This window comes from Seriola dumerili, unplaced genomic scaffold (assembly GCF_002260705.1).
Source record: "Seriola dumerili isolate Sdu_G_001 unplaced genomic scaffold, Sdu_1.0 BDQW01000056.1, whole genome shotgun sequence".
In the NCBI taxonomy this organism is placed as follows: Eukaryota; Metazoa; Chordata; class Actinopteri; order Carangiformes; family Carangidae; genus Seriola; species Seriola dumerili.
This window is the reverse complement of record NW_019174311.1, coordinates 8,089,869-8,115,851: the sequence shown is the minus strand read 5'-3', so window position 1 is coordinate 8,115,851 and position 25,983 is coordinate 8,089,869. Positions and strand designations below refer to the sequence as shown.

General features: G+C 41.7%; 1 protein-coding gene across 1 annotated transcript in view; it reads right to left on the bottom strand.

The window, feature by feature from the left end:
- Positions 1–23,110: 23,110 nt before the first annotated feature.
- LOC111219056 (voltage-dependent calcium channel subunit alpha-2/delta-3-like) overlaps positions 23,111–25,983 on the bottom strand; it is a 132,117-nt gene continuing 129,244 nt past the window's right edge. The window contains exons 35-37 of the mRNA XM_022741635.1: positions 24,604–24,716; positions 23,332–23,414; positions 23,111–23,203 (exon numbers count right to left, since the gene is read on the bottom strand). Coding sequence (XP_022597356.1) covers positions 23,111–23,203; positions 23,332–23,414; positions 24,604–24,716 — 289 coding nt within the window. The remainder of the gene's footprint in view (positions 23,204–23,331; positions 23,415–24,603; positions 24,717–25,983) is intronic.

The window sequence follows — 25,983 nt, the reverse complement described above, 5'->3', positions numbered from 1 at the left end:
ATGTTTTTTTGACGTTTAATGCCATACTATACTATGACGTTTTTTGACATTTTTATGCCATACTATACTATGACCTCTTTTGGCATTTTCAAGCCTTATTATACTATGTCCTTTTATTCCTTACCATACTATGACCTTTTTATGACATTTTATGCCTCAATATAATATCATGTTTTTTTGACGTTTAATTTTAATGCCATACTATACTATGACGTTTTTTGGCATTTTAAAGCCTTACTATACTATGTCCTTTTATTCCTTACCATACTATGACCTTTTTATGACATTTTTTGCCTTAATATAATATGACGTTTTTTCAAATTTTTATGCCATAATAAACTATGACGTCTTTTGACATTTTCAAGCCTTATTATACTATGTCCTTTTATTCCTTACCATACTATCACCTTTTTATGACATTTTATGCCTTAATATAATATGATGTTTTTTTGACGTTTTATGCCATACTATACTATTACGTTTCTCTGATATTTTTATGCCATACCATGCTATGATGTTTTTTGGCATCTTGATGCCATATTATACTATGTTCTTTTATGCCTTTATATATTATGATGTTTTTATGACCTATTATGCCATACTATACAATGACGTTTTTTCACATTTTCATGCCATACTATACTATGTCATTTTTTGGCATTTTCAAGCCTCATCATAGTATGTTGTTTCATTCCTTACCATACTATGAGGTTTTTATGACCTTTTATGCCTCAATATACTGTGATATTTTTTTGACGTTTTATGCCATACTATACTATGACGTTTTTTGGTTTTTATATCATTTACTATATTATGACATTTTTAGCCTTTTTAAGCATCACTATACTATTATATTTTCATCCCTTACTATACTTTGACATTTTTATGCCTTATTTTATGCCTTTCTATACTACGACATTTTTATTCCTTACTATACTATGTCGTTTTCATGACTTTTTATGCCTTATTATTCTATGTTGTTATAATGAATTTTTTTGCCTTACTATACTTTGACATTTTTATGCTTTTTATGCCTTACACCACTATGACTTTTTATGTCTTTTTTTGGCTTACTATACTATGGCATTTTTTTTTACTTTTCCTGCCTTTCTCTAATATTACATTTTTATGCCTTTTCATGCATCACCGTATTATGACGTTTTTATCCCTTACTATAATGAGACGTCCTTATACCTCTTAATGCCTTACTATGTAATGACATTTTTATGCCTCAATATACTATTACTTTTCATGCCTTATTGTATGCCGTTTTTATGTGTATAGTATGACTTTTTATGCCTCATTCAATGATGTTTTTATGCTTTACCATTCTATGACTTTTTTATTCCTTACTATACTGTGAAATTTTTATGACTTACTATACAATGATGTTTTTACGTCTTACTATACTATGACCTTCATCCATTACCATAATATGACAACTTTATGACTTACTATACTATGATTTTTTTATGCCCCACTATACTATCACTTTGTGATGGGGCGGTACGCTGATACAGTGGGTAGAACTTTTCCGTCAAACTAAGAATGTTCTTGGTTCGAATCCTGGCCCTGAAGCCTGTCTGTGTTGAGTTTGCATGTTCTCCCTATGCCTGTATGGGTTCTCTCTAGGTACTCCTGTTTCCTTCTGTGATCCACAGACATGCACATTAGGTCAATCGGCGACTGCAATGCCTTAGTATATTGTAACTTTTTATGCCTTACTATACTATGATGTTTTTATGCCTTACTATACTAAGACTTTGTGATGGTACAGCATATTGGTACAGTGGTTAGAACTGTTGCCTGAAACTGCGGCAACTATAATGCTTTACTATACCATGACTTTTTATGCCTTACTACACCTTTACATTTTAATGCCTTACTATACTATGACTTATGACATATATATAAATTGAACCACATGTCTATCTTGTATATTTACATATATGATGAATATACATTGACAAGCTTTGGGATACATATGTTTATTTTAATAATGAATCCCTTAAGATAAACAGACATACTAAAATACATGTTTCCATTAACTAGACATATATGTTAATATATGATATTGTTCCAATTTCTAACAGGTTTCACATGTAATTATTTACATACATAGGCTATATTGTATATACATATATGATTTTACTTCATATGAACATGTATCTCATATATTGAGATTCAACACATGTACATATATTACATTTGTGTATGAGCATTTCTGAATGCAAATTCAGATCTTACATGTTAATAAACCGTTTGGTTGATGGCATTATAAAGTCAATCTCTTTGTTTTGGAAGGGCGGCGGGGTTGTTGCGTCCCTACCAATGTTGAGGCCAACCCCACGACCTTGGTCAAATCAAATTCTGCTTAGGGCCCCAAAGGCTTGGGCTGACTCTGCCTGAAACCCACAGGTTCACAGGTATGACTTACCTGAAACACTAATTTAAAGAAGGAGGCATGTATACTTCTAAATGTTCAAAGAAAAAAAAAGAAAAAAAATACTTGGACTCTGCTCCCACCTAGGGTTTGATAGATAATGCGGGCGGCTGCATAAATATTTATACGCCTGTTCTGCAGAGAACAACACTGTCTTTTTGTGGCTGTGGTCACAGGGTGATAAGGTTGTGATTTAGGCTTGCACACACAATTAACTGTTCACCGCAAGAGCACTTTGTAGCTTCAAGAGTGCACGCACACTTAGAGGAGGAGGTGCTCAGCAGATATTTTAAGCTGGTGTAAAACTTGGCATCTCTTTGTCATCTGCTCTTCACAGTTTATCTAAGAAAACAACAGCCTGTCTAAATGTAGCCCTCTTCCATTTATCCCACATTGCTGTCATATTTTCTTCCTTATTTAATCTCCTTTTCTCACAGAAAATAAACAAAGGCAAAATGTTGAAATATGCAAGCATTTCTTTTTTCTTTTTTTTCTATGTTCGTTAAACGCTTGTTTGCTTCTGTGTGCGTGCATTTGTGTTTTTGTATTCGTGCAAAGGTGATAATTATGACGATGGAGAGAACAGGCTGGATAAAAACTGAGGTCCACACAGCTTACTGAGCGGTTTCACTCTATTCTTCTTCCACTGCATTAAAATTCCTCAGGGGTTCTTCAGGACGATTACGTGACAAGTTGTGTTTTCCTAAAACAAAGCAGCTGGTTGATATAAGAAAACCTCCCTCTGCTGAAGCCAGATCTGCTGACCGCAACTTTGTAGATTCATAAATATTTTGTTGATTCTGTTCCTGTAGTGGAAAAAGGCTGAAGTAATGTTCTACTGTAACTGCAACACACCAGGCTACACATATTGATGTAATATATTTACACCACATTTTACCATCTGTGAAACAAAACCTCAGCTTGAACTCTGGCCTATGCTATATTTTTTAACCATGCTACACGATGCCCCTAAGAATTTTGGGGTATAAAGAAACAGTCCTAATCCTCATATCACTACGTCAAACCACGGCTCTGCCTTGAGCAACATAAAAAAGTCACTGGAGAAAACATGCAATTGGTTAAAAACAAACTCTGTATTGATCAGTGCTGGCCAGCTTTGTTCTCTAAAGCCTCACAAAACAGAATACATGAACTGTCAGTGCAACAGCTCTGGTGAAGCTCATCTTTCCAGGCCAAAGTGGAGCTTGTTCCATTCCCCAGCTCTTACTGTAAAACTCTCATAAAGCGAGAACGGGGGCCAAAATAAGAGCGCTCCGCAGAGCTGCATTTAGAGCTATTTGGGATTGTGGTTGTGTGTTTTAGAGAAAAAAGGGCAGGACACCACACCGTGACGTCGCAAACAGTCTGGACTGGATCAGAGGGATGGGTCGGTACCACAGAGTTACGGGCCCCCCCACCACCCCCCACCTCTCTCTCACTGCCAATTCTATCCCAGTGTCTGCCCCCCACCCAGAAACCACTCACACCACAAGTTGTTTCAATGGGGCACAACTCTGGCTGAAAATAGAAAGGTTAAACATAGAGGTCACAATTTCTCAATGTGCATGACTGAGGCTTTTGTGTGTATATGCATGAGTGTGGGTGTGTATGTGTATGTGTGTGTGTGTGTGTGTGTGTGAGAGAGAGAGAGAGACTGTGACAGAGAAGACTAATGAGTAAGAGAAATCAATATCAATTCCTGTTCTTATCATAATAACTTTTATTCCAAAGGTTTATTTTATACCATGTTGAGCTGGTTACCATGGTTACTCAATTATGAATTAGCCCCATGTCCTGTAATCATGATTATTAGAGCTTTTAGTTATAAATACAGTTGCAAAGCAGAAGAATTGAGGATATCCCAGGGGACAATTGCAAATGGAAAGGTAAACATAGCAAAATAGCTGCTGGTGCATGTGTGTGTGTGCATGCGTGTGTGTGTGTGTGTGTGGCACTTTAGTAGTACAGTGCACTGCAGCTCATCTTGCTTTATTGCTCACAGATGTGGAAACACATTCACCTTCATATGACAGCAGAGGATTATGATCTGTTATTCTGTCTTGAATGTCACACAGAATGACCATTTCACCAAATAAAGTTTTTCTTCATAGAACCACTTTAATAGATTTTACAGAACTTATGAAAACGGTAAACACTCACTGTGGAGTGTTCCACTCTGACATTTGATCTGCTGTTCTTAGAGACTCTGATGCTCTGTGTTTCTGTCTCTCACAGAACTCCATTTTGAAGTCAGAGCAGGCTACACTCTCACTGTCATTGCATCCTTATGTTATGGTTTCCTTTCTGAGTGCATGCAATATATTACATAATCAGACATGTTTACAAGACCAGAACAGACTTACTTGTTTGTGGTTTGCCATGGGATCTTCTCTATCTTTCCTCTTCTCTAGTGTGTGTGTGTGTGTGTGTGTGTGCAGCTCTGCCCCACAGGGAGCTGAGTGCCAGGTCAGAGCCAGTAGCTGAGTGATTCTGTCAGCCTGTTAAGCCTTCGTGGATTACACTAAAGTGGGCCCCTGGGGTTGCTCCGACATCAGTGCAGCTCTGCCCAGTTATGGTTAAAGTATCATACGGCAGCTATTGAGCTTCCTTTTCCATGCTTGTCCTCAGTTTTTAGCACAAACCTTACATCTGCATCTGTCATAACTGCACTGTATCTAGAGGAGATGGTTGAACTATCTCTAAAAAGCTGTGCTATACAATGCCCCAAACAGCAGGTTAAAAGAGATAATATCAATAAAACAGACTCATGATATATGCAGGAACACAGAAATTGAAGGGAAGCTACAAGTAACCCTGTGGGGAGTTAACAGTGCAGAATATATTAATAATAATTTCAACAGATTATGTTAAACTCACTTCAAAAAATTTGAATTCACTGATTTCAGTCCCAGTATGAACATTTTGTATAATTCTATCCCTTTCTTCAGGTTTCACCCTGTGTGACTCTAGGCCTTGCAGAAGCAGAATTTATTCTTCTGTTTGCAAAACCATCAGGATCAGCTGCCTTTATGAAACAGGACAACAACATGGACAAAAGAAAAAGCTGTAACTGCTCTTGCAAGATTCATGTCATACATTACAATCAACTGAACAGAACGCACTTACTCTCATCGCAGTGAGGAGTGAAAATGATAAAAAAGAAACACTATCACAGAGGGGAAATGGCAGAGGAAGCAGCAGACGGACAGTGACTGATGCGCTCCGGGTCTCTAAGATGAAGTCATTTGCTTTAATGTTCATATTAATGAAGCGTATCAGTGAAGTGTTGTTCAGGTTTAAGCTCAGGTTTGAGAGGGATCCTGGTGAGTCACTGGCCACCGGTGGCAATCAATCAACTATGGGGCCAGTTCTCACAGACTCTCACCTCCCCACCCAACCCCCAGAAATCTGATGTGAAGTTATTTTATAGAGAATAGAGTAACAATTATAAAAAAAAAAAGAAAAATGAACCTTTTCCCCCCTGCATTGAACATGAAATTGGCTACACTAAATAGAAAGTAAAATATGGATTTTTATAACATAAAGAACTGGAACCGTAAATAACAGGTGTGTAGACCAAATCTGATTTTCTAAATGGGTTAAAACTGAGTGAAGAGGAGCCACTGTCAAATAAATCAGAGAAACAGACAAACTTACTAATTTGCTGTGTCGAAAACAAATATAGTAAATGGACCGTAGTATTACTGCGAGTGAGTAAGGAGGCCCAGTCATGCAATTATGAAACAGAGAGAACTGTGCCACTGCCAGCCTCAATATGAAGGAACAGCAATTCAAAAAATCCCCCACACAGGTCACACAAGATGCGCTTGGACTGAGAACTGAAGAAGAATCGTCACACACGCACACACACACACTCATCATAACTTTTACCATCACAGGAAAAATGTAATAGACCGCAGAAAAACATATTTTTCCAACAGCTTTTGGCCATTTCTTTCCTGATGACTGACACCCAGGCTAGTTAGCGCCCTCATTAAAAAGCACTTAATGAAATAAGGTGTTTAAACAGGGGCTTTTACACTGAGGTCTTTGTGGTTAATGAATCAACACAGTGCAGACGGAAAAATGGAATAGCTGGATATGCAGGTAATGTCCTGCTAGATCCAATAAACCTAACACCTTTTTAAAGGTGAATATCCCTCTGTAAGGCCCTGTGTCTGCTCGTGGAACATTCACACTTCCTATTGGCTTTGACTTTTCTTAGAGGGGGGCTTGGAAAGGCCGCCTTACTCCCACATATAGTATGTCGTGTTTATTTGTCTGATTTGGCAAGGCCTGAAGCTTTTCTAAAATATTGCAGTTACATTTTAGTGCTAGCAATTCTTGACTGTTGTTTTAGGACCACAACCACAGATAAACGCTGGAAGGCAGATTTTGAAGTTTTCATACAGGATTTGTTTTTCAGGTTCTCTAAAGAAGCACTGAGATTATGAGAGTGGGACACTCTGAGCAATGACCTGGAGTTGGTGGATCCGCTAGCGTGTCTTGTCTTTACTGACGTCATAGAAAGATAAAATACTGTTTCTCATCATCACTTGTTGATTCTGTTTAACAGGCTGACAGAGGAGCTGCTCAGAAACATTTCTCGTGATATGAACAAAGTGAAAGAGAAAAAACAAAAGCAGACGATAAAGAAAAAGTGAGATAGAGTGGGACCAAAATCAAAACAAAACAGAAAAGCAGCCAGAGATATGATGTGCTGTGGACGCTGCAGTCCAGCATTTTGGTAAAATCATTTCCTCCTCGAACAATATCAGGGTCAGACAACGGTTAACAAAACCATGGTTTAGATTAGATCGAAATACCACAAGTTTTCCCTTCATAATTCATATCACATTACAAATATCCAACAACCGTCAATCAGCACGAGCATACTTATCAATGTCTGTTGTTTTTGAAACGTGAACATTGTTTTAACTCGACCAAAATCTTTTGCAATGAGCATTGCACAATCCATTGTTAGATTTGTGTTCTGGTGGCGTGCATGAGAGTGTTAATGTGAGGTTTTTGAACACGGGTGCCTGTGGGTATTTATGTGTTATGAGAAAGAGAGCGAGTGAGAGAGTAGGGGCTAACCTGTCTATGCAGATGAGAGTTGGCACACTACTTTAAAACACGACATTTCAATAGTTCATTGCCTTTGCCCGCTCTCCTCCAATGTAATCAATCTTTCAGGCCTCCGGTGCCATAAAACGCTGTATTTCAGACTTCAACATGATGAAAATCTGACAAATTATAGCTCAGCATGTGGAGCAATAAAAAAAAAAGTGTATTTATTGCAATGTTAATTAGGTAGAGTTCTATAAAGCCTCCAAATCAAACAATTAAGCCCACTTAATCATATTAGAACACAAAATATTTCAAGCGTTAATTCAATTTTATAACAAGGAGCATATGCAATGGAAACGTCAATAAAAAAAATCTAAAACCTTCCCCTAAGCCATGTTTTGGAGACGTCTACTATTGGTGTGTTTGTATGCACATACTCGATGCTTATGGTAGCTCACTGACCCACTCAGTGTGCTGTGTAACTCCTGTGTTGAGGGGCCACCCTTCTTCAGCCATTTGGTTATCCAGCTCACATCAAAGCTGATGGAAGGCTGGCTCGTGGCCCAGCGCCATGACAGACTGGCGGGGAGCCCGGAACTCGAGCCCCTGGATTGAGGCCTACAGGCCTGGGGCTGGAGGTTGACAGGGCCCAGCTATGAGGGCCTGATGAATGGGTTCTGGCACCGGGCTAGTGATGTGTGTGAGTCTGTATGTGTGTGTGTGTGTGTGTGTGTGTGTGTGTGTGTGTGTGTGTGTGCCAGCACATGGAGCGGCTTTCAGGCCCCCTTAAGCTTGATCTGAGTTACAGAGGGAACCCAGGGAAAGGTTATGATTGGCCACAGTGTCAGGCAGAATGAGAGGACCAGCTTTAGGTCTTCTTACACCCAGAAATTTGCTTCCCTGGGGGTTCTCTCAGACACAAGTAGAAATATGTGCACTCACCCACCAACACGCACATATTTACACACCCCCACACACACAAACACATACCACACAACAGCGCGCATCGTTACACATGAAGTTCTCCTGAGCCTTCATGCTTTAGACATGGAAAACATTATTCATTACCGACACAGAAAATAATAACGTGCTTTCGAATCCAGAGAGCTCATGTACTTTGACTTGAATTCATATAGTCTGACTTGCGTTCAGAGCTTAGAAAGGCCAGTTATCTCATTTAAGGGAAATACATACCTCATATTCACTTGGAATCAGTATCCGTTTTCCACTCTAGCTCGTGTGCTCGTGTGCCAAAATGGAAGCTGATTTCACAGCAAACAAGATGAAACAGCAACTGTAAATGGCATAGAAATCATGTTTGACTTTTCAATTCTAAATGTAAAATGCATGAGACATAGTGTATTATCCTGTAAAGCACATTCAGCCCAATTGGTTTTAGGCATGTGAAACTAATCCAATTTTCTTATTGATTATTAATGGGTGTATTTCTAATGGTTGCAAGGAAAAATGTAATGATGACAACACTAGAATGTAAGGAAAAGCGAGTCAGATAAAGAACCTGAAAGCGTGTCTGATTGGCTTTGGGTGGTAAAAATAACTTATAGTGGGCGATACAATGAGGAAAGTGTTTCTGACACCAAAACGCAAATATACAACACAAACAAAATCTATGCACCCAGCAAAACAGGGGAAATATCTGGTGCTAATAGTTCCCTCACTGTCTCTCTTCTCCTCACAGCCCCTCACTGCATGTGCCTCCCTCTCACACAATCCCTTGTATCGTTCTTCCCCCCATAGCTCTCCCAAGCTTTCCTTTTTGTTTATCAGCAAAGAGAAATATGATTTTTCTGTTTGTACAGAAGACAGACAAAAACAAAAATGAGAGCAGTGCTCTGTCCCCAGACAATACGTAGCAAGAATCTCGTCGCGTCCTTAGTGGAGCTTCACACATATCCACTTCTTTTACAGGCAGCTACATCAGGTGCTACGTTGTTAAAGGTTGGTGTGTTTGATACGGCCTAGCCGTCACTGTCTATGAAAGCTATATGTGTGTGTGTTTTAACGCTCTGATTCCCGGCCAGTCTCCAGTTTATGCTTTAGCTCATCACTCGTGCTGTGGTTCTTAATGGCTGCTGGAGCACCGCAGTGTGCCGTCTGCCTAGGAAAACAAGCTAAGACTAACTAAGGAGGTGTGTTAACCTGATGCATAGTGCCGTATGCCGTCAGCCCTGAGGCAAGGCTAATGAGACACGATTAGATTATAAAGGTATCCTGCTGTGCCACCTCTTTTTATACCGCTTGGATTGGGCTGCATTAGGTGGCAAGGACCCAAAACACACATATTGGAATTTGTTTGAAACTTAACTAAACTCTAGTCTTGAGGAGGGAAATCTGAAATATACCAGGTGCTACAGTTTGACTGGCCATGCAAGGACTGAGCTTGCTTCTGTACATTGTGTGGAAATCTCAGACTTAATAAATCTGAATTCAGTCTGAAGACATCCTGTGCAATCAATAGGATTTTTAGCAAGCTTCGCTAATGAGGAAGTTGCCTGCAAGGCCCCACATACAGGTCTGCCCAGGAAAACTGTTTCCACAGCTACGCCCGATCATGCTGTTCCGCTGACTTTGCCCCTCTCCCGCGGCTCATGCTGAGGGGAGCAGGGGTAGACCAGTAAAACCAGTCACCCATCCCAGTGACAGTCCAGTGCAAGCATGCAGACATGCTGCAGACCTGTACAAATAACTCACTGTCTACAGAAGAGGTTTTTTTTCCTCCTGAAAGTCTGAAAAGGAGCAGAGGGGAAGTTTCTCTGGGAGTGTAGAGCATTTTTGGGTCTTGTCCATCTCTATAACGCGTGGATAGTATTTCATTGCACTTTACCTACTGAAGGCAAAGATACAAAAAATGTTGCTGATGTTAGAGAGGGTTAGGTAGGCATGGAAAAGATGACACAAGCCATGCGGTATATGCAGAATTTGTATGGATTTTTGCATTTCTGTGTGTGTGAGCACAAATGGCTTTTATGCATATTTGTGTGAGTGCATGTGTGTTTAGCCTATGCATGTGTGTTTGTGTGAAAGCGTACATTCATGACTGTGTATGTTGGATCAGGATGTTGAAGCTCTCCGTACACTGGCCTCTATAAGGTGCAGGTGTTTTCAGTCAGACCGTGGTTCCTAAGTCTTTACCCGAAGGGTTTTGAGAGACTGACATTCCTTTTAGACCTGTCCCTCTGCTCTGTAGCTCTAGGAAGACTGTGTACTAACTTATCCTGTTGCAGCCACCAACTCACAGACTTCTTTTACTGTTCATTTACAGTGTAAATCTACAGAACCTTATTTCATAGCACAGCAGAGATGTACCTTTTTTCCCATGAATATAGCTGCAACTGTCATAAGTGTCATCAAATGCATTCTGCAGCCTCTGCTGTAAAAGCCAGACAGCATAAAATTCACGGCACAATATTTTAACCACAGAGACTGCTGTTTCAAGCTTATACTGTTCTGAGAAAAGGAGGGTGCAGAGACAGGAGGACGACATGGTTGTCTTCTCCACTATGGTTATATATGGCTGTTCCCCTGAGCACAGAGGTCTTTAAGAGAACACAAATCACCACTCTGCTTAGATGTAAGCATGCACACACACACATACACTCACAAGTACAGCTAAGTGAAGCAGACTCAGGAAACAGAGGTGACAATGGCAATTTTATCCAACTTCCATTGGTTACATAATTTAACTAGAATTACCGCCTTGTGGTTGTATGCCTCTGCCAACCAGTCAAGTTGCAGGAAATATGGTCACAACCTCCCCTGAGTTACAGCTCTGAACAATGGCCACATATGTTTCTGCAGAACATTATGATGTCATAGTGAAGTTGACCTTCAACCGTTTGGATATATTGGATGTATATGTCGTCACGTCATCATTTTTTTCTGTTAGACATTTGTGTTAAATTGTGTGATAATCAATATATGAATTCTTGAGTTATGGCTAAAAACATGTGTTTTGTGAGGTCACAGTGACCTTCACCTTTGACCTTTGACCATCAAATTGTAATCAGTTCATCCTTAAGTCCAAGTGGACATTTGTACCAAATGTAAAGAAATTTCCTCAAGGCATTCCTGATATATCGCGTTCATGAGAATGGCACTGACGGATGGACAACCATGAAAACATAATGCCTCTGGCCACGGCTGTCACTAGCACGGAGGCATAAAAATCACGTGTCTGCCTTTGCCTTAATACCTCTAGAAAATCAGATGTTTTCCTTTGTATAATTCAGCTTAAGTTGTGGAGTGGATAAGTGGCCATCTAGCACCATTAAATAATAAATGAGCAATTGACAGTAGTAGGAGCTGTCAGTGGTGTCCCAGAGTAACACGATCTCTCCCCGGGGGAGATCACTGCAGCCTCACACAACCTGATCGTTTAAAACCCACAAACAGCAGCACAGATTAAAGTGATCAGTGCTGGCTTTAGCAGACTAACAGTTATGCTATAAGTCAAATGGTATGCAGAATGATAGATTCAATCTGACAGGGGAAAATAAAATGAAGCTGCCACGTAGAGTGCCCCAGATAAGCTTCACACCACAGGTATACATTTTTAAGGGTGTACACACATCAAAAAATGTCTGACGTTTCGTTTGTTTAAATTGCGTCTCAGAAATATGAGAGGCTGATGAAACTTGTGTGTGTTGCTCTGAAAATTCCAACCATAGTATATTTAGTCTATCTGGTTTTGTTTAAGAAAAGCAAAAAATGAATGTACTCGTAATGTCCAGAGCAAAAGATTTAAGTGTGAGATTTAAGCTTTAAGAGTTTTCAGAGGGAAGCAAGTATAAACCTGTCTGTGGACAAACCTTTTTTAGTGTTCTGGGAACTCAGTCATCAAAAGGTCTTAAACCATATATCTGCTATGATAAGAATTATCTTTGCACGGGTGTAGATCACACTTAGAGTTACTGTACTTGCACTCTGTTTGCCTGACTAGCTCAGACATCCACTCCTGTGGCTAACAAATCAAGTTATGTCAGTGCCATGATACGGTGTGAGCGCAGGAACACAGAGCATATTCTGTGCTCACATTTGTTTTATTGATAGAGACCTGAGGTGAAAATTCCATATTTCTTTTATTACATGTCGAATTGCTAAGAATGTGAGCTAAAACATCCCATATGCAGGCGGCTTTCATTTCTTTTTATATAAAGTGCTTTTGATTTATGAGCCCACAATGTCTTTTTCCTGCATGAAATAAATTATGGAGGTGAATTCCAAAAAAAAGAAAGAGAGAGAGCGACGGAGAGAGACAGAGAACTATAGAGAGTACGAGGAGAAAAAGACTAGGGAAGTCCTCTGACCGAAGTGAGACTGATCTGCCAAGTTTGGAGTGCGTATCGGCCCTCCAGGTTTTCATAAGAAGGTATGAATATGTGGGTGAAAAAAAAAAAGTGGGACAGCTCAGCTGTTTAACAGCTTGACTGTTTATCTTTCTTGTGCTTAGCTGGGAGATTAATGAGGGAAGTGGGTATTCATTAAACATTTACCAAAATAAACTTTGGTGAGTTTTATCATAGAACATAGTTCATGTTATGAAAACAGTACATTTGAGGTGTTCAGCTGACACTCTTATCCAGACCAGCTGAGTTCACCAGTGAAGTAAGTTTTAATTCTCTCATTACACCTATAGGCAACCATTAGGTTAGTATCTTTTTGGTTTTATCTTTGTTATGGTGTTATCTTTGAAAGACTATTTCTACTCGTAGTTTGGGGATAATAGAACTTTTTACCATCATTGCTTAAATCTTGTCAAATGTCAGAGCATATTACCAAAATTGGGGATTACCAGTTGAAGATTATCACTTGAGTAGCTATTCAAAGGAGAGACTAAATGTTTTTGACTCCATATGCAGTGGACTTCATTTTGATTTGTCCCAACATTATTCTTACTGGATGACAGACGTGACTGTAGTCTACACAAGCATATGAAATATCATAGACACAATAAATCCATGGAAAAAGCAGAGGAAGGAGAAGGAAACCAAAACATGATTCTGGAGCGATGAAGTGTTTTGATGATTTTGGTCCAATAAAAAAACAAAAAGAAAAAAAAAAAAAAATTTTGTGGATAACCTCACTAATAAAGGTGACATCCTGCTTTTTATTTGGACTGTCAGATCAAGAGTGAGACACAGACTTAACCCCAGAAACAACCTGAAAAGGCTGGATTGTCATTTTCAAGACTGTTGGCAACATAAGTGGGTTGGAAGACTTGAATAAGGATCTATTACATGGTATATCTGCACAGAGGAGATCTTATCCAACAACATATCATCAACTAACTCACATTCCCACTCTGCTCCAGCTGTCCCACCCTCAGTCCACACATACACACACACCTTCCACTACTCAGTGACGCGGTGACCTGACTCAATGGATGACCATCGCTTTCTTTGTTCCAAAACAATCACATTTGAGCATCAAGTTCAGCTTGGAAAGTCTTTGCTTCCAAAACAGGTGTATTTGATATTTAGAGGAGGGTCTTGTAGTTGTCAGCTGGGATCAGTGCGTGACAAGAGACACACTTGCCTGCTGGGTCCAGTTTCCGCACTCCACTGACTACCTATGACAAGATGCACACCTGGCAGTACAAACACACACACACACACACACACACACACACACACACACACACACACACACACACACACACACACACACACACACACACACACAGTCACACACACAGTCACATACCTGATACTAACACACCTGCTCCTGTTGTCAAAGCCGTTGAGAGGAGACAGGGTGCCGGCCAGGAGGTCCACTAGAACAGGAAAATAAACCTAAAGACTTACAGCCCCAGAGTGAAAGAAGCAAAAGAGGGATTCGGAGCACGTGATGATTCAATTTATGCCTACTTTCACCTTCAATTCACCTTCACCCAAGGGCGTAATTTACATTTCACCTCTGGAGGAGACATCTGGGAAATACTAAAGACTCCTCAATTATGGTCTATTTCATGTTCTTAACACACAGCACATACTATGTAACCCTTTGGCACTGGACAAATTAGTAGTATATAAACATAATTTCTAGGTGACAGAGCTGCACTTAACTTAACATCCTGCCCTGGAAGTGTGTGAGGAAAAGGGAAGTAAACTGTAATTTACACAGTAGAGGTGATCATATGATTAAAAAAAGCCACTTTGTCACTAATGATACAAATATCTATTAATAAATATATATAATTAAACTGGATATAAATGTGGTGTTGAAAATCGTCAGCTGTTAAAATCACCACCTCCGGAGTTGCAGAAGAAAGGGAAAGTTTCTTGTCTTTTGATTGGAAGCTTTATGACTATAGGTTTCCCCACCAATACAGGAAAATGTGTTTTTTATTAAGACATTTCTATAAAGTTCCAGATGGGATTTTAAGCCACTAAGCTCTTTGTAACCAAACCTGTTTCTTAACCAGCTGAGCTATCAGGGCGATCTCATGAAAATGAACTAGATCCAGAGTTCAGGTGGAATCTCCTGGCTGAAGAAGATGGATCCAGAAGGTCTGCTGACGGTTGGCGTTTCCCCACTGACGTGAGGTGCTGCTGCATGAAGGAATATAAGAGAATTGATTCGCAACTTCCGATTCCCGAGCCCACACACATACAGCATGTCAAAACTCGAGCCAATAAACTTCACATCCAGCATTAACTAAAATACAGAAATTATGGGAGACTTCTTTTTAGACACAGGTGCACTTCACTGACTAGCCGGAAGGCTGTATGTGCCCTTGATCTTCTTTTTACCAGTCAGATGCTGGTGATGTGGCCCACATAGGCAAATATTTCATTCTGCTTCCCTCCACTTTAACTCCTGGTCTGAGAGTTTTCAGTGAGAAACAAATACAAGTTGTCAGCTTAGCTTGCTAACGTTGAACAAGTTTAAAAAGCAAGTTTAAAGCTTGTATTGTGCATAAAGCAACTAATTACTCTTTCTCCCCCGTATACAGTGCCCCTCAGCATGATAGTTTGGTAAGAGCATTAGTGGGTTCAGTGCTGTTGAGGGCCACTCTTGATCATTCTGAGTGGTTTAAGGAATCCAAACAACTGAAAATATATTCTCACATATCCCAGAATAATCAACCAGACATTTATTCTGGACTGGCACAGTGAAAGTATAGCCTGGAATGCAATCGCTACACGATATTCTCCCTCTTGATGCTGTTTTTACTGTAACATTACGGATTTAACATATATTTGGCAATAAGGCTATTCCCTCTCTCTATTCTTCTTTTTTTGGGTGTTACTCTCCTTTAACAATTCTACTTTTCACTGTTGCGCATCAAGCCGTAATCACTCTCAAAACTTTGTGCACCAGGTTATCATTAGGTTCGTACATTCAAAGCAACTCAGTTTCTTAAAAGTAGCAGAGATCTGATTGTTTAATGGAGCAGGCGTTTAGCGCTTGCAAACCACACACATTGTTTACACCAGGGAGATTGTTAAAAAAAAAAAAGTATATAAACAGATGCTGGCCAAAATTACCATTCTGACTCAACTTGTTACCCTCGGTCCATAAATACATAGTTTATTAGGATCAGGCCCATTTCTTCTCCATCAACACAATGGCAAGGCATTTGGCTGGTGAGACTGGGCCGGGCTGGTTTGAAAGGTTTACAAAGGAATTATTTTCTCAGATAAACAGCTCCAGGCCACAGAGTTGATTGGGAGACACTGCAAACAGCGGGAGCTCCATCCTGTGCCCTTGACTGTGGCTGTGACACTGGCAGTGAGAGCGGTGTGATGGGCCTACAGGCTGCGAGATGTTTATATGTGTGATTATACCTCTGTATATATGCCGAGATCACTCTCTGGGGATTTATGAACCTGGGTCTTTAAGGAGATGCCTTTGTGTGAAGTGTATGTTCTTAGTGGGTGAAAAAGGAACTCATCACAATCATCTCAAAGCTTGAATGTGGTTTGGAAGTTGATGATGAGTTGCAGTGAAACGAGGGGGAAATAAGGTTCAGAAAAGGGGGAGGAAAAAAAGGTTCAGTGAAAAGGGGTGGAAGTGAGGTTAGGAGAGATGGGGAGAAAATAAAGTCCAGAAGGGAGAAACTAAGGGGCAGTAAGAAGAGGGAGAAATGAGGTCCAACAAGAAGTGGAGGAAAAAAGATTCAGTGAGAAGTGGAGGAAATATGGTCCAGAGAGAAAGGGAGAATATAAGGTCCAGAAGAGAGGAAATAAGGTCCATGAAAAGGAGGACAAAAAAAGTCACAAGGGGAGGAAACAAGTCCAGTAAGAAAGGAAGGAAATAAGGTTCACTGAGAAAGAGAGGAAATAAAGTTCATTAGGAATGGGGGGACTCAACTCTGTTCTTCCAGGTAACCTGGAGAAGGACCACATTAGCAGATGTTGTGATTTGGACTTGGACTGAACCAGGGAGGTTTGCAGTAACACGTAAAGGTCAGTGTGTGTGTGTGTGTGTGTGTGTGCGTGTGTGTGTGTGTGTGTGTATGTACGTGTGTGTAACTTCTTTTTCTCGTTTTATAAATGATGACAGCATTTCAGGAGAATTACTGCAATTCTCTACGCTCAAAAAAGCACAAATGATCCGTTTCTTCTGTCTCTCTATTGCACTTACACAAATACATATGGATACGCACAAAAACACTTTCCTGCTCCACCATTCTCATCCCTGTTTCTCCTTTCTGCCCTGCTCTCTCTTCCTGTCTCCCTCTGTCTCTTTTAGTCCCACCTTCTTGTCCTCTCTCTGTTGTGGACAAATCAGCTGGCGGGTTAGCTTTCTTTTCTTCTTTCCCAGTAATGACACACTCCAGGATTTTGAGCTTACACAGCTCATTAACAATACACTCCACACACCCAATAATAAGCAATACGAATCACAAATACTCATATATCCACCCGCACACATGCAACCATACACACACCATGACTCCGAGCTATGACGAAATAATCATGTCCTGAGTATATTATAGCCATGATTATTTTTAATTACAGCATGGCCTTTATCTTTGGAACTGTAACAGTTACATAAATGAGAGCCCTAATCATCTGGCTCTCCAGGCCTCCCCTCTAACTGTGGATCTCAAAAAACAAACAGACGGCGTCATAGCCTCGCTTGCCTCTACCGCAAAGCAGACGTCAGCGCCCAACAATACCCCGCTGTGATGTCATGTCCTCTAAATGCTCCAGACAGTTAGGGTGAGAGAGAGCAGGAGGACCGCATGCATGAAACAAACACACACACACACACGCATAAATCTGTAGCACAAGTGCTCATGTGCACACTGACACACAGATCAGAGATACGGAAAAGGGGCGTGATGGTGGTTGGAGTGAGAGAGAGCAGGACATACAGGGCTGCGGTTGATGTCAAGAGCAAAGCTTTGGATAGTCCTACGGTCAAGAGGGTAATGATGGGTGAGGGCAGGGTGAGAGAAGGGTGAGAGAGGGGGTGAGTGGGGGACACTAGGGCATATAAATGTCACATTGCTGTAGTGATTTTTCTGTCAGGGCCTGTGGTTGTAACCTTAGCCTTCCTTTCACTGCTCTGCTATGCAAAATAAGGGCGCTGAAATCCCAGAGCCAGGCATACGCAGAACATGCGGCTCATTGGTCTGGCCATGTGCACCCATGCACACACACACATACGCACGCAGGCGCGCACACACACACACCTTTGATCAGGCATTCACATTCACATAAACCTGAACACAAACCATACAGAACATAAATGCACATACAATGTGGATAAACTCTGTATATTGTATGTGCACACACACGCTCACACACACACACACACACACACACACACACACACACACACACACACACACACACACACACACACACACACACACACACTAATGTGCCAATAAGAGCAACCATTTAGTCCTGTCCACACTGAGTTCATGGAGGGTTAGCAGGAGCAGCTCTCCAGCTGGGGTATAAAGATACTAATCAAACACGACAGATGGACACACACACACACGCTCACACACACATACACAGACTTCTATAAAAGTTTGATGTAACCACACCATGCCCAGAGACGCCGTGCACAAAAAAAAAACAAAAAAAACAACACTGCATCAATTATCACATCAACATTCAGCCTTCATCAGCACAGCGGGATTTATAACAGGCAGCATGGAGCCAACAGCAAATAGTCCCTAACTCATTGATCAGTCCTCCATCCAAGACAAACACACTGATGCTGATGAACTGTGATCCGAGGGAACTCTAAAATGCTCACAGTGCTCATAGCAGTTCTCAATCCCAATCCAACACAGAGACCTGGGGACAAACCGAGGCTGAGAACCAGTGGTGTTGCTTCGCTTTGAGCCATTATATCGTGAGACCACCTACTCCGCTGCAATCAGCCCGCCTTTTCCCTCCATTGCCTCCCTGACCTCCAATCTAGCTTTCCTCCTTCCCTTGCTTACCCTCCCCTCTCTCCTCTTTCCTCACTCCTGACTGTCCATTCTGTTAATGCGGCCTACACTCTAAAAACAGCCTGGGCGCATTTGAGTGGCAGGGGCAAGGCAGGGGGGCTCCTGGGTCTCCATTTAGCCACTTCCTGTTTGAGGGAGCCAATATGTATGCCCCTCCAGGCCATTGCTCAGCTTGCCATGTGTAACCGAATGAGGCTTTTCGCAAAAACTCCACGAGCTGGCAGAGCTCAGATCGCAGCTACAAAGACTCGGCTGAATATGCAAATGTTGAAAAATCTACCTCAGCTTGTTTGCACAAACACAGAATGGAATGCTAAATATATGCCTATGATTTGTTCTGGTTTTGTTATTCAATATTTGGCTGATGAGAGTAAGCTGCCTGTCTGACAGAAAACTGATGAACTACCAGCTGGTGAATTACGTGCACTCTTCTTCCCAAATATATACTGCATGCTAATCCTAATCAGAGCACAAAAACAATGAGATATAGTTTCTCAGTGTTGCGCATGCATGCATGCATGCACGCACGCACACACGCACGCACACACGCGCACACACACACACACACACACACACACACACACACACACACACACACACAGTATTAGTTCAGCTGGCTGTCAGGTCTTTAAGCTCACCAAGAGGTCCATAAGGCTGAAGGCTTTTCTTCCTGTCACAGTATGGGGTACACAACTAACTCAGTGTGTATGTGTGTGTGTGTGTGTGTGTGTGTGTGTGTTTATGTATGTTTTCAGCTGGCACCTCTCAACCTTGGCAGCAGCGTGTCTCCTGGCACCCGCAGGAACAAATTTGTCTTTGGGGTTTGGTTCTTCGGTTTTCGTCTCCGATGTGTGTGTGTGTGTGTGTGTGTGTGTGTGGGTACGTGCATGTGTTGGGTTAGGTAGTCGAGAGGTCTGGTCATTATCACCACTACAGCCAGCGAGCATGTGGCCAGAGCAGCAGGGAATAAGGTAAAGCAGGGTGGAGGAGGTAAATAAGGACAGAGCTGAGAAATGATGCTTCGAGGGCAAGGGGTGAAAAATAATGACCACATTAAAAAAAAAAAAAAAAAAAAAAAAAAAAGTAATACGAATACACAATTCACACAGAAAGCACAAAAGTCCTCTTTCTTTCTTCTCAATGTCTCTTCAAAATTAGATACTCACTACTGCAAACCTATCCCCTCTGTAAACATAAGAATACATGCACACAGTGAAATATTTTGCTAGTCACCCAGTGGAATGCCGACAGAATCGTATGTGTGTTTTCCCAGCTTGTCTTAGCTGTGGCGTGTTGTGGTCACTGGGCCTGTGTGTGGTCCTGGTGTGGTTCAGCTGCTCAGACTCATTTCCATTTAAACATATCTGTGGTCCTCAAAGCAAACCACCAATGTTATCCACTCCATTGGAGGTAACACCAAAAGTTTTGCCCTCTGTGTGACCGCCTCTGCGAGCGTACGTTGTCTTCGTATGTGCGCGTGTTAATGCATGGTTAACACTGTGGGTGTATGTACAAATCTTTAGAATGTGTGAATACGTGTGTGTGTGTGTGTGATTCACTTGTCATATGTCTTCCGGTGTATTAGCCAAGGAGATTCCTCATGTAGTCAAGATAATGGCGAGCAAACAAGGATTAGAGTAGTGCGAGTGCTGATGGATAGGTGTGTTTTGAACTGTAGGGCCCCTTAAAGGCATTGTGTCCCAGTGATCAGTGACTCCTCTCTCAGGGGCTCCTTCCCACCACAAACAGAAGTGTGGATCGGATCATTGGGAAGGAATGTGGACGCCTGCTCATAAACTACCTTCACTGATGTTTCACTCGCTCGCTGCGTCTCTGAACGTGTCTCTCATGACGGACAGGGGTTATAGGTGTGACCAGGCTTGTCCGCCTTAACATTTCTGTGCCAAGCCAAACCTTGAAACACACACTTTTTGTCAGATCTTCCAACATATATATTGTCAAATTAAATGTTCTTTTTCTTTTTATCTCTATTTTTCAAAGCTGAATTTAATCGTCAACTGTGTACTTACTGGATGAATGTAAGCTGTGTGTAAACACACTTGTGTGCATCTGCATGGGCTATGTTTCCCCTACCTGTGTGTGTGGGGGAAAACAAGCTTTACAGAAAACAGAGATGAGCATTTATCACTCACAGGACCCTGAGGTGGCAACAGGGCTGCCATTGTGGCATCTCCCCAGAAAGAAGATTGCTTTCCCAAGTCTGCCTTTTTGTACACGTATTGGATGCACTTTCCCATAACTCATCTGGCAAACAGGAAGGAATCACAGACCGGATTAGATGCGTGTTGACTCAAAACAGCTCCAATCCCATTATGCAGTGATAAATGACCCACCAGGGAGTCTTTGGACCAGAACAAGAGGAAGAGCAGGATGAACTGAGAATGATTAGAGAGTCACACAGTTCTGCTCGAGGGACAAGATCAGTGAAACAGTAGAGAATAGATTAGACCACTAGGATGGTGAGAATTACCTTGTCAGTGGAGGAGGAAGCGGGGGAGGTAAGTGGAACTGGCTGAGCTAAGAGGTGGGGAAAGAGACGGAGTCGAGGCATGTCCCGTTGTTGACCACAGGGACCTTGGTGTTGACATGGAGACCACAGCAGAGTGGCCTCCTTCTGGCATTGAAAGAGAACTTTTAGTTGTTATTTTTAATTTTTTTTTTTTTTTTAACTTATTGTGTTCCTATGTGCGCACATACAAACGTTCCAGCGAGAGTTGGCCCGGCACAGTGATCCTGTTCTTGCATGTATGTGCACATGGGTATGTTTGTCAGAAAGTTTGATTGTTTGTGTCTATTTCCTAAACAAATACAGATGTATGTTGTGGTTGGCCTTCGATTCCAGTGTCATGGTCTTTATTGTCTCTCTTTGTGTGGGGGATAAGCCTCTGGGGTACAGGCGTACATGAATGACAGAAGAGGAAAACACCAGATGCACACACACAAATACTTGCATGTGTGTGTGTGCGCGCGCGCACACACACACACACACACACACACACACACACACACACACACACACACAAGCCTGCCACATCTCACAACTCATGTGGAGGGCAAAAAGCAGCCAAACATTTCTCTAACCATTTAAGCAGATACCGTTTTCATGAGTCAAATCTGCCAGCAACAATAGAACAATCTATAGGGATGAGAAGTGATCCTTCACATTATGTCTATTGTTCTTTTCAAGGTCAGCTTTGCTAAAGAGCCTTTCAACAACAGCATACATTTTAAACATTGTTTTATTTCAAAAGTACACAAACAGGACCAATATCGTTCAATAAGGCAAAGCTCAAATATTAATAACCACTCACATCAGAGGACTCAAAATCTCATAGTCACAGTTTATGGGTACCACTTGCAAATCATAAATAAAACTCTTTTTTTTCTTCATATATATATATATATACACACACATATATATATACACACATATATACATATATATATGTGTGTGTGTGTGTATATATATATATATATATATACATATACTGGAACTTATTTTTTTCTCAACATGAAAAAAAAGATCATTAGACAAACATTTCATTACAACCCCCGCCACATATAATCATCTTCATCTTCAGTATTATTATTATTATTTTTTATCTTCAGAATCATTATTGTCCATGAAAAGTCAAGAGTGGGCCAAGGAAAGGTGCGCCTGTCTTTCTCCACATTGGTGTTACGTGGTTCTAATGCCCAGTTCAAAGCCCAGCTACAGAACCCAGCCCTTAGCTGCTACCTGAAAGGACTGAACATCGTGGGTGTCAGTGTCAGTGGGTATTACTGGGCCACTTGTGCAGTTTTTAAGCTACTAAGTGCATTGTTAGAATTATTACTATGTTTTGTATCTCCCCCAAAAACCTCTCTGTGTAGCTCGTGTGATATTGCTAAAGCACCTTAATGATCACTACTTAGCAGCTGTGATAGCTATTCATAACCAATCCTTTCAAATAAGTGTCTTGTAGGGACGTACCTCTGGGCTAGGGGCTTTGTAGGTGGTGAGTTGAAATTGGGCACATTTTTATAAGGGGCAGCAGGAGTGGTTTTTTCTGTGGCATCATTGCAATTCTTTTGTATTCGGAGCCAAGCCGATCCAAGTCAAGTGCTGGATGGAGAGGCGTGGCTAGCTCTGGTCACCTAGGGAACAGCGCCAAGAGGACACAGAGCAGGGTTGCCGCAAGAGACGGAGTGAGACCCGCAGCTCCTCCACACTCCATTGAGTTCTCCTAGAAACAGACAGAGGCATTACATGGACAGACATGGAATATTTTAATAAAACACAAAGGCAGAATTAGAGGAGGATGCATGATGAAAGAGGGTACTGTGTGTTTGTGTGTGTGCGTGGTGCAAGTACCTCAGGGTGAAAGGGGTGACAGGTATCTGGGCGCCTTCTGTCCTTTTGCATTTTCAATCTCTCGCACTTAAGAGATTCATTATGTGCAGCTGAAGTCAAGGCAATAACAGACAATGTGTACCCTCTGCAGGGTGTTTTCCTGCTGGAGTGTATTTCTTGTTTATAATGGAAAGGAATGCATGATTCTGAGAGCACCATGGAAAGAGGCTCTTCTGGAGGCAGGGATATTTTTCGCAAAGCACAATGTGCACACACACACACACACACACAAAAGAGCCGACTTTGAGCAATGTTTGATGAGTTTTCTTTTGTCGCGTAGCAACAGAATAGCAGGCTTTATGCTACGGTAAGCACTCCACAACAAAATAAACAGTGGTGGAGATGTATATACAGCATGACTGTACTGCACAGAATTTCAGAGAAATGCACATTGAAGGAGATTCCAGCTCGGGTATGCGGTGACGAGCTAAGTTCCTTCGGTCCGAATCCACTCCGAGCTGTGTCTGCTATTGATCAGTATCCAATCACAGTGTGGACTGTTGAGTAACACAGTCCAAGCTCACGCACACACATATACACACACTAGTGAAAAAAAACTCATAGCAGAGTGCTGTCTCACAGCCTCGGCTTTAGATCTTGTCGAACACAATGCTCCCATCTCTTCCATTCACCGAGGGGGTAGAGGGCAAACAAACTCCCCAAAGTCTCCCCACAAATTAAGATGCTCTCAGTTATTCCCATCAGAGTTACGTCAATGGACACAAATGGACTGTAATGATTCTGACACTTGGAAGGCATGAGCTAGAAGAAAACAGACAGCTCCAATAATAATAAAACAAAAACATAATCAGATAATATTGATATTTCTTTCAGTGTGGAGAGTCTATGTGGGAGATTGCAACAGGTTGGGATTTAAAATCGCCTTCAAGAACCATCCATCCATTCATCCATTTGTTTATTTGTTCATTAGTTTGTTCATTCTTTCCCAACACCCTGCTTCCCAGTATTTCTTGGGTGTAGAAGCCGCTCCGAATGTTTATTGGAAAGTCACACATCCCTTTGAAAATGTGAGCTGCTGATTATTGTTAATTTCTGTTGTGAGAAGTTAATGAATCTTGTACTGTAACTACAGGTTTGACAGGACTCCTTTATAAATTTCACTTGCTTTTATCCAAATTATCCTCGTGCTGTTTCCTCTATACATTAAGAAAAGAGGCTAGAATTTCCGCCCCCTCCCCCACAGCTCTCCACTCTTTGGCCAGTGAAGGATATACATGATTTCGATGGGGTCCATGGTGATTGGCTCGAACATGCTGCAGTCGCACTTGTTGTCCACCACCACCATGAAGAGATTACTGCTGGGGATCTGCTGGATCACAAAGGACCTGCCAATCACAGCCAGAAACAAAGAGATGAGGAAGGAAGAGGAGAGAGGGAGCATGGGAGGTTGAGAGCCGGATTGGCGAGTAGACAAGGCGCATGGGTATGATGTAAATTTCCATGTGTGTCAGTGGATTTGTGTTATGAGTGTTCACATTCTCCCCTGGCAGAGGAGGAGACGCAGTGAGGAGACTCCACTCGATGCATGTGAAGAGGATGACTTGTCTCACCGCCAGCTGTCAATAAACATACAGAGACGCAGACAGACTCACACTAATAGACACACATATAAAGTATACACACATACTTCTCTAACTCACTCCATCCCCACGTCTTCCTTAACCTCTTCCCTTCTTTTGTCTTTGTTATATCCCATCCAAGGCGAGCACCAATGAAGTGTTGCCGAATATAAAACACTCCAAAGGGAGACAAATGGGAACCACACTTTTGTGCTCATAGCTTCCCATGGCTGTGTTCTACTGGCCTGAAAGATCAGGCCTCGTCTCGCCCTCCTGGCCAGTGATTTATGACCGTGGATAAGCTTTATGAAGAAGAGAGGTCATAAAAATGATCTCTTCTTTCTGTCACCCTTTCGTTCTTTATCTCTTGCTTCTCTCCCTCCCTCTCTTCTGCCACAGCTGGGTGATTTATCAAGTTCACTGTGAGGCATTTATCAGACACGTATGAGTACATGCACGTGTGACTGAGTGAACACACGCAGATGTAAAAATATACACGCATTCACTTTCTCGACTCTTGTGAAGGAGGACAGGAACTAAGACAAAGAGGGAGAGACCTGATGGGTCGAAACAAACCTCATATCTCCAGGAATATCTCCATCCTTTCTAATTCAATACCATGACCAATTTCATCTGACCACAAACAGCCTCCAATCCCTGGGTAGCACCAATCCACCGCACTCTAATACAGTTATTCCACCGTGACCAACCAAACCAAACCAAACCAGCCCAGCAAACAGGCCAAGCCAGTTCCAATCAGGGTGAATTAGGATCTGCTGATGTTTAATAATCTGTGCTCACCCCTGCACAGTGCCGGGCCGGCCCAGCTCAGCCCGCTGATAGAAAGCAGAGCAAGTGTTCTTGGAGAAAAGACTTAAACACATCCTGACAGCACAGCTGCTGGCCTTGAACATACTCACTGCTGGGAAAGGGAGCACTACACCGCATATGAATGCACACACACACACACACACCCGTGCGCGTGGATTCAAACAGTATGCACAGATTTTCAGAGACAGACATCAATGCATGC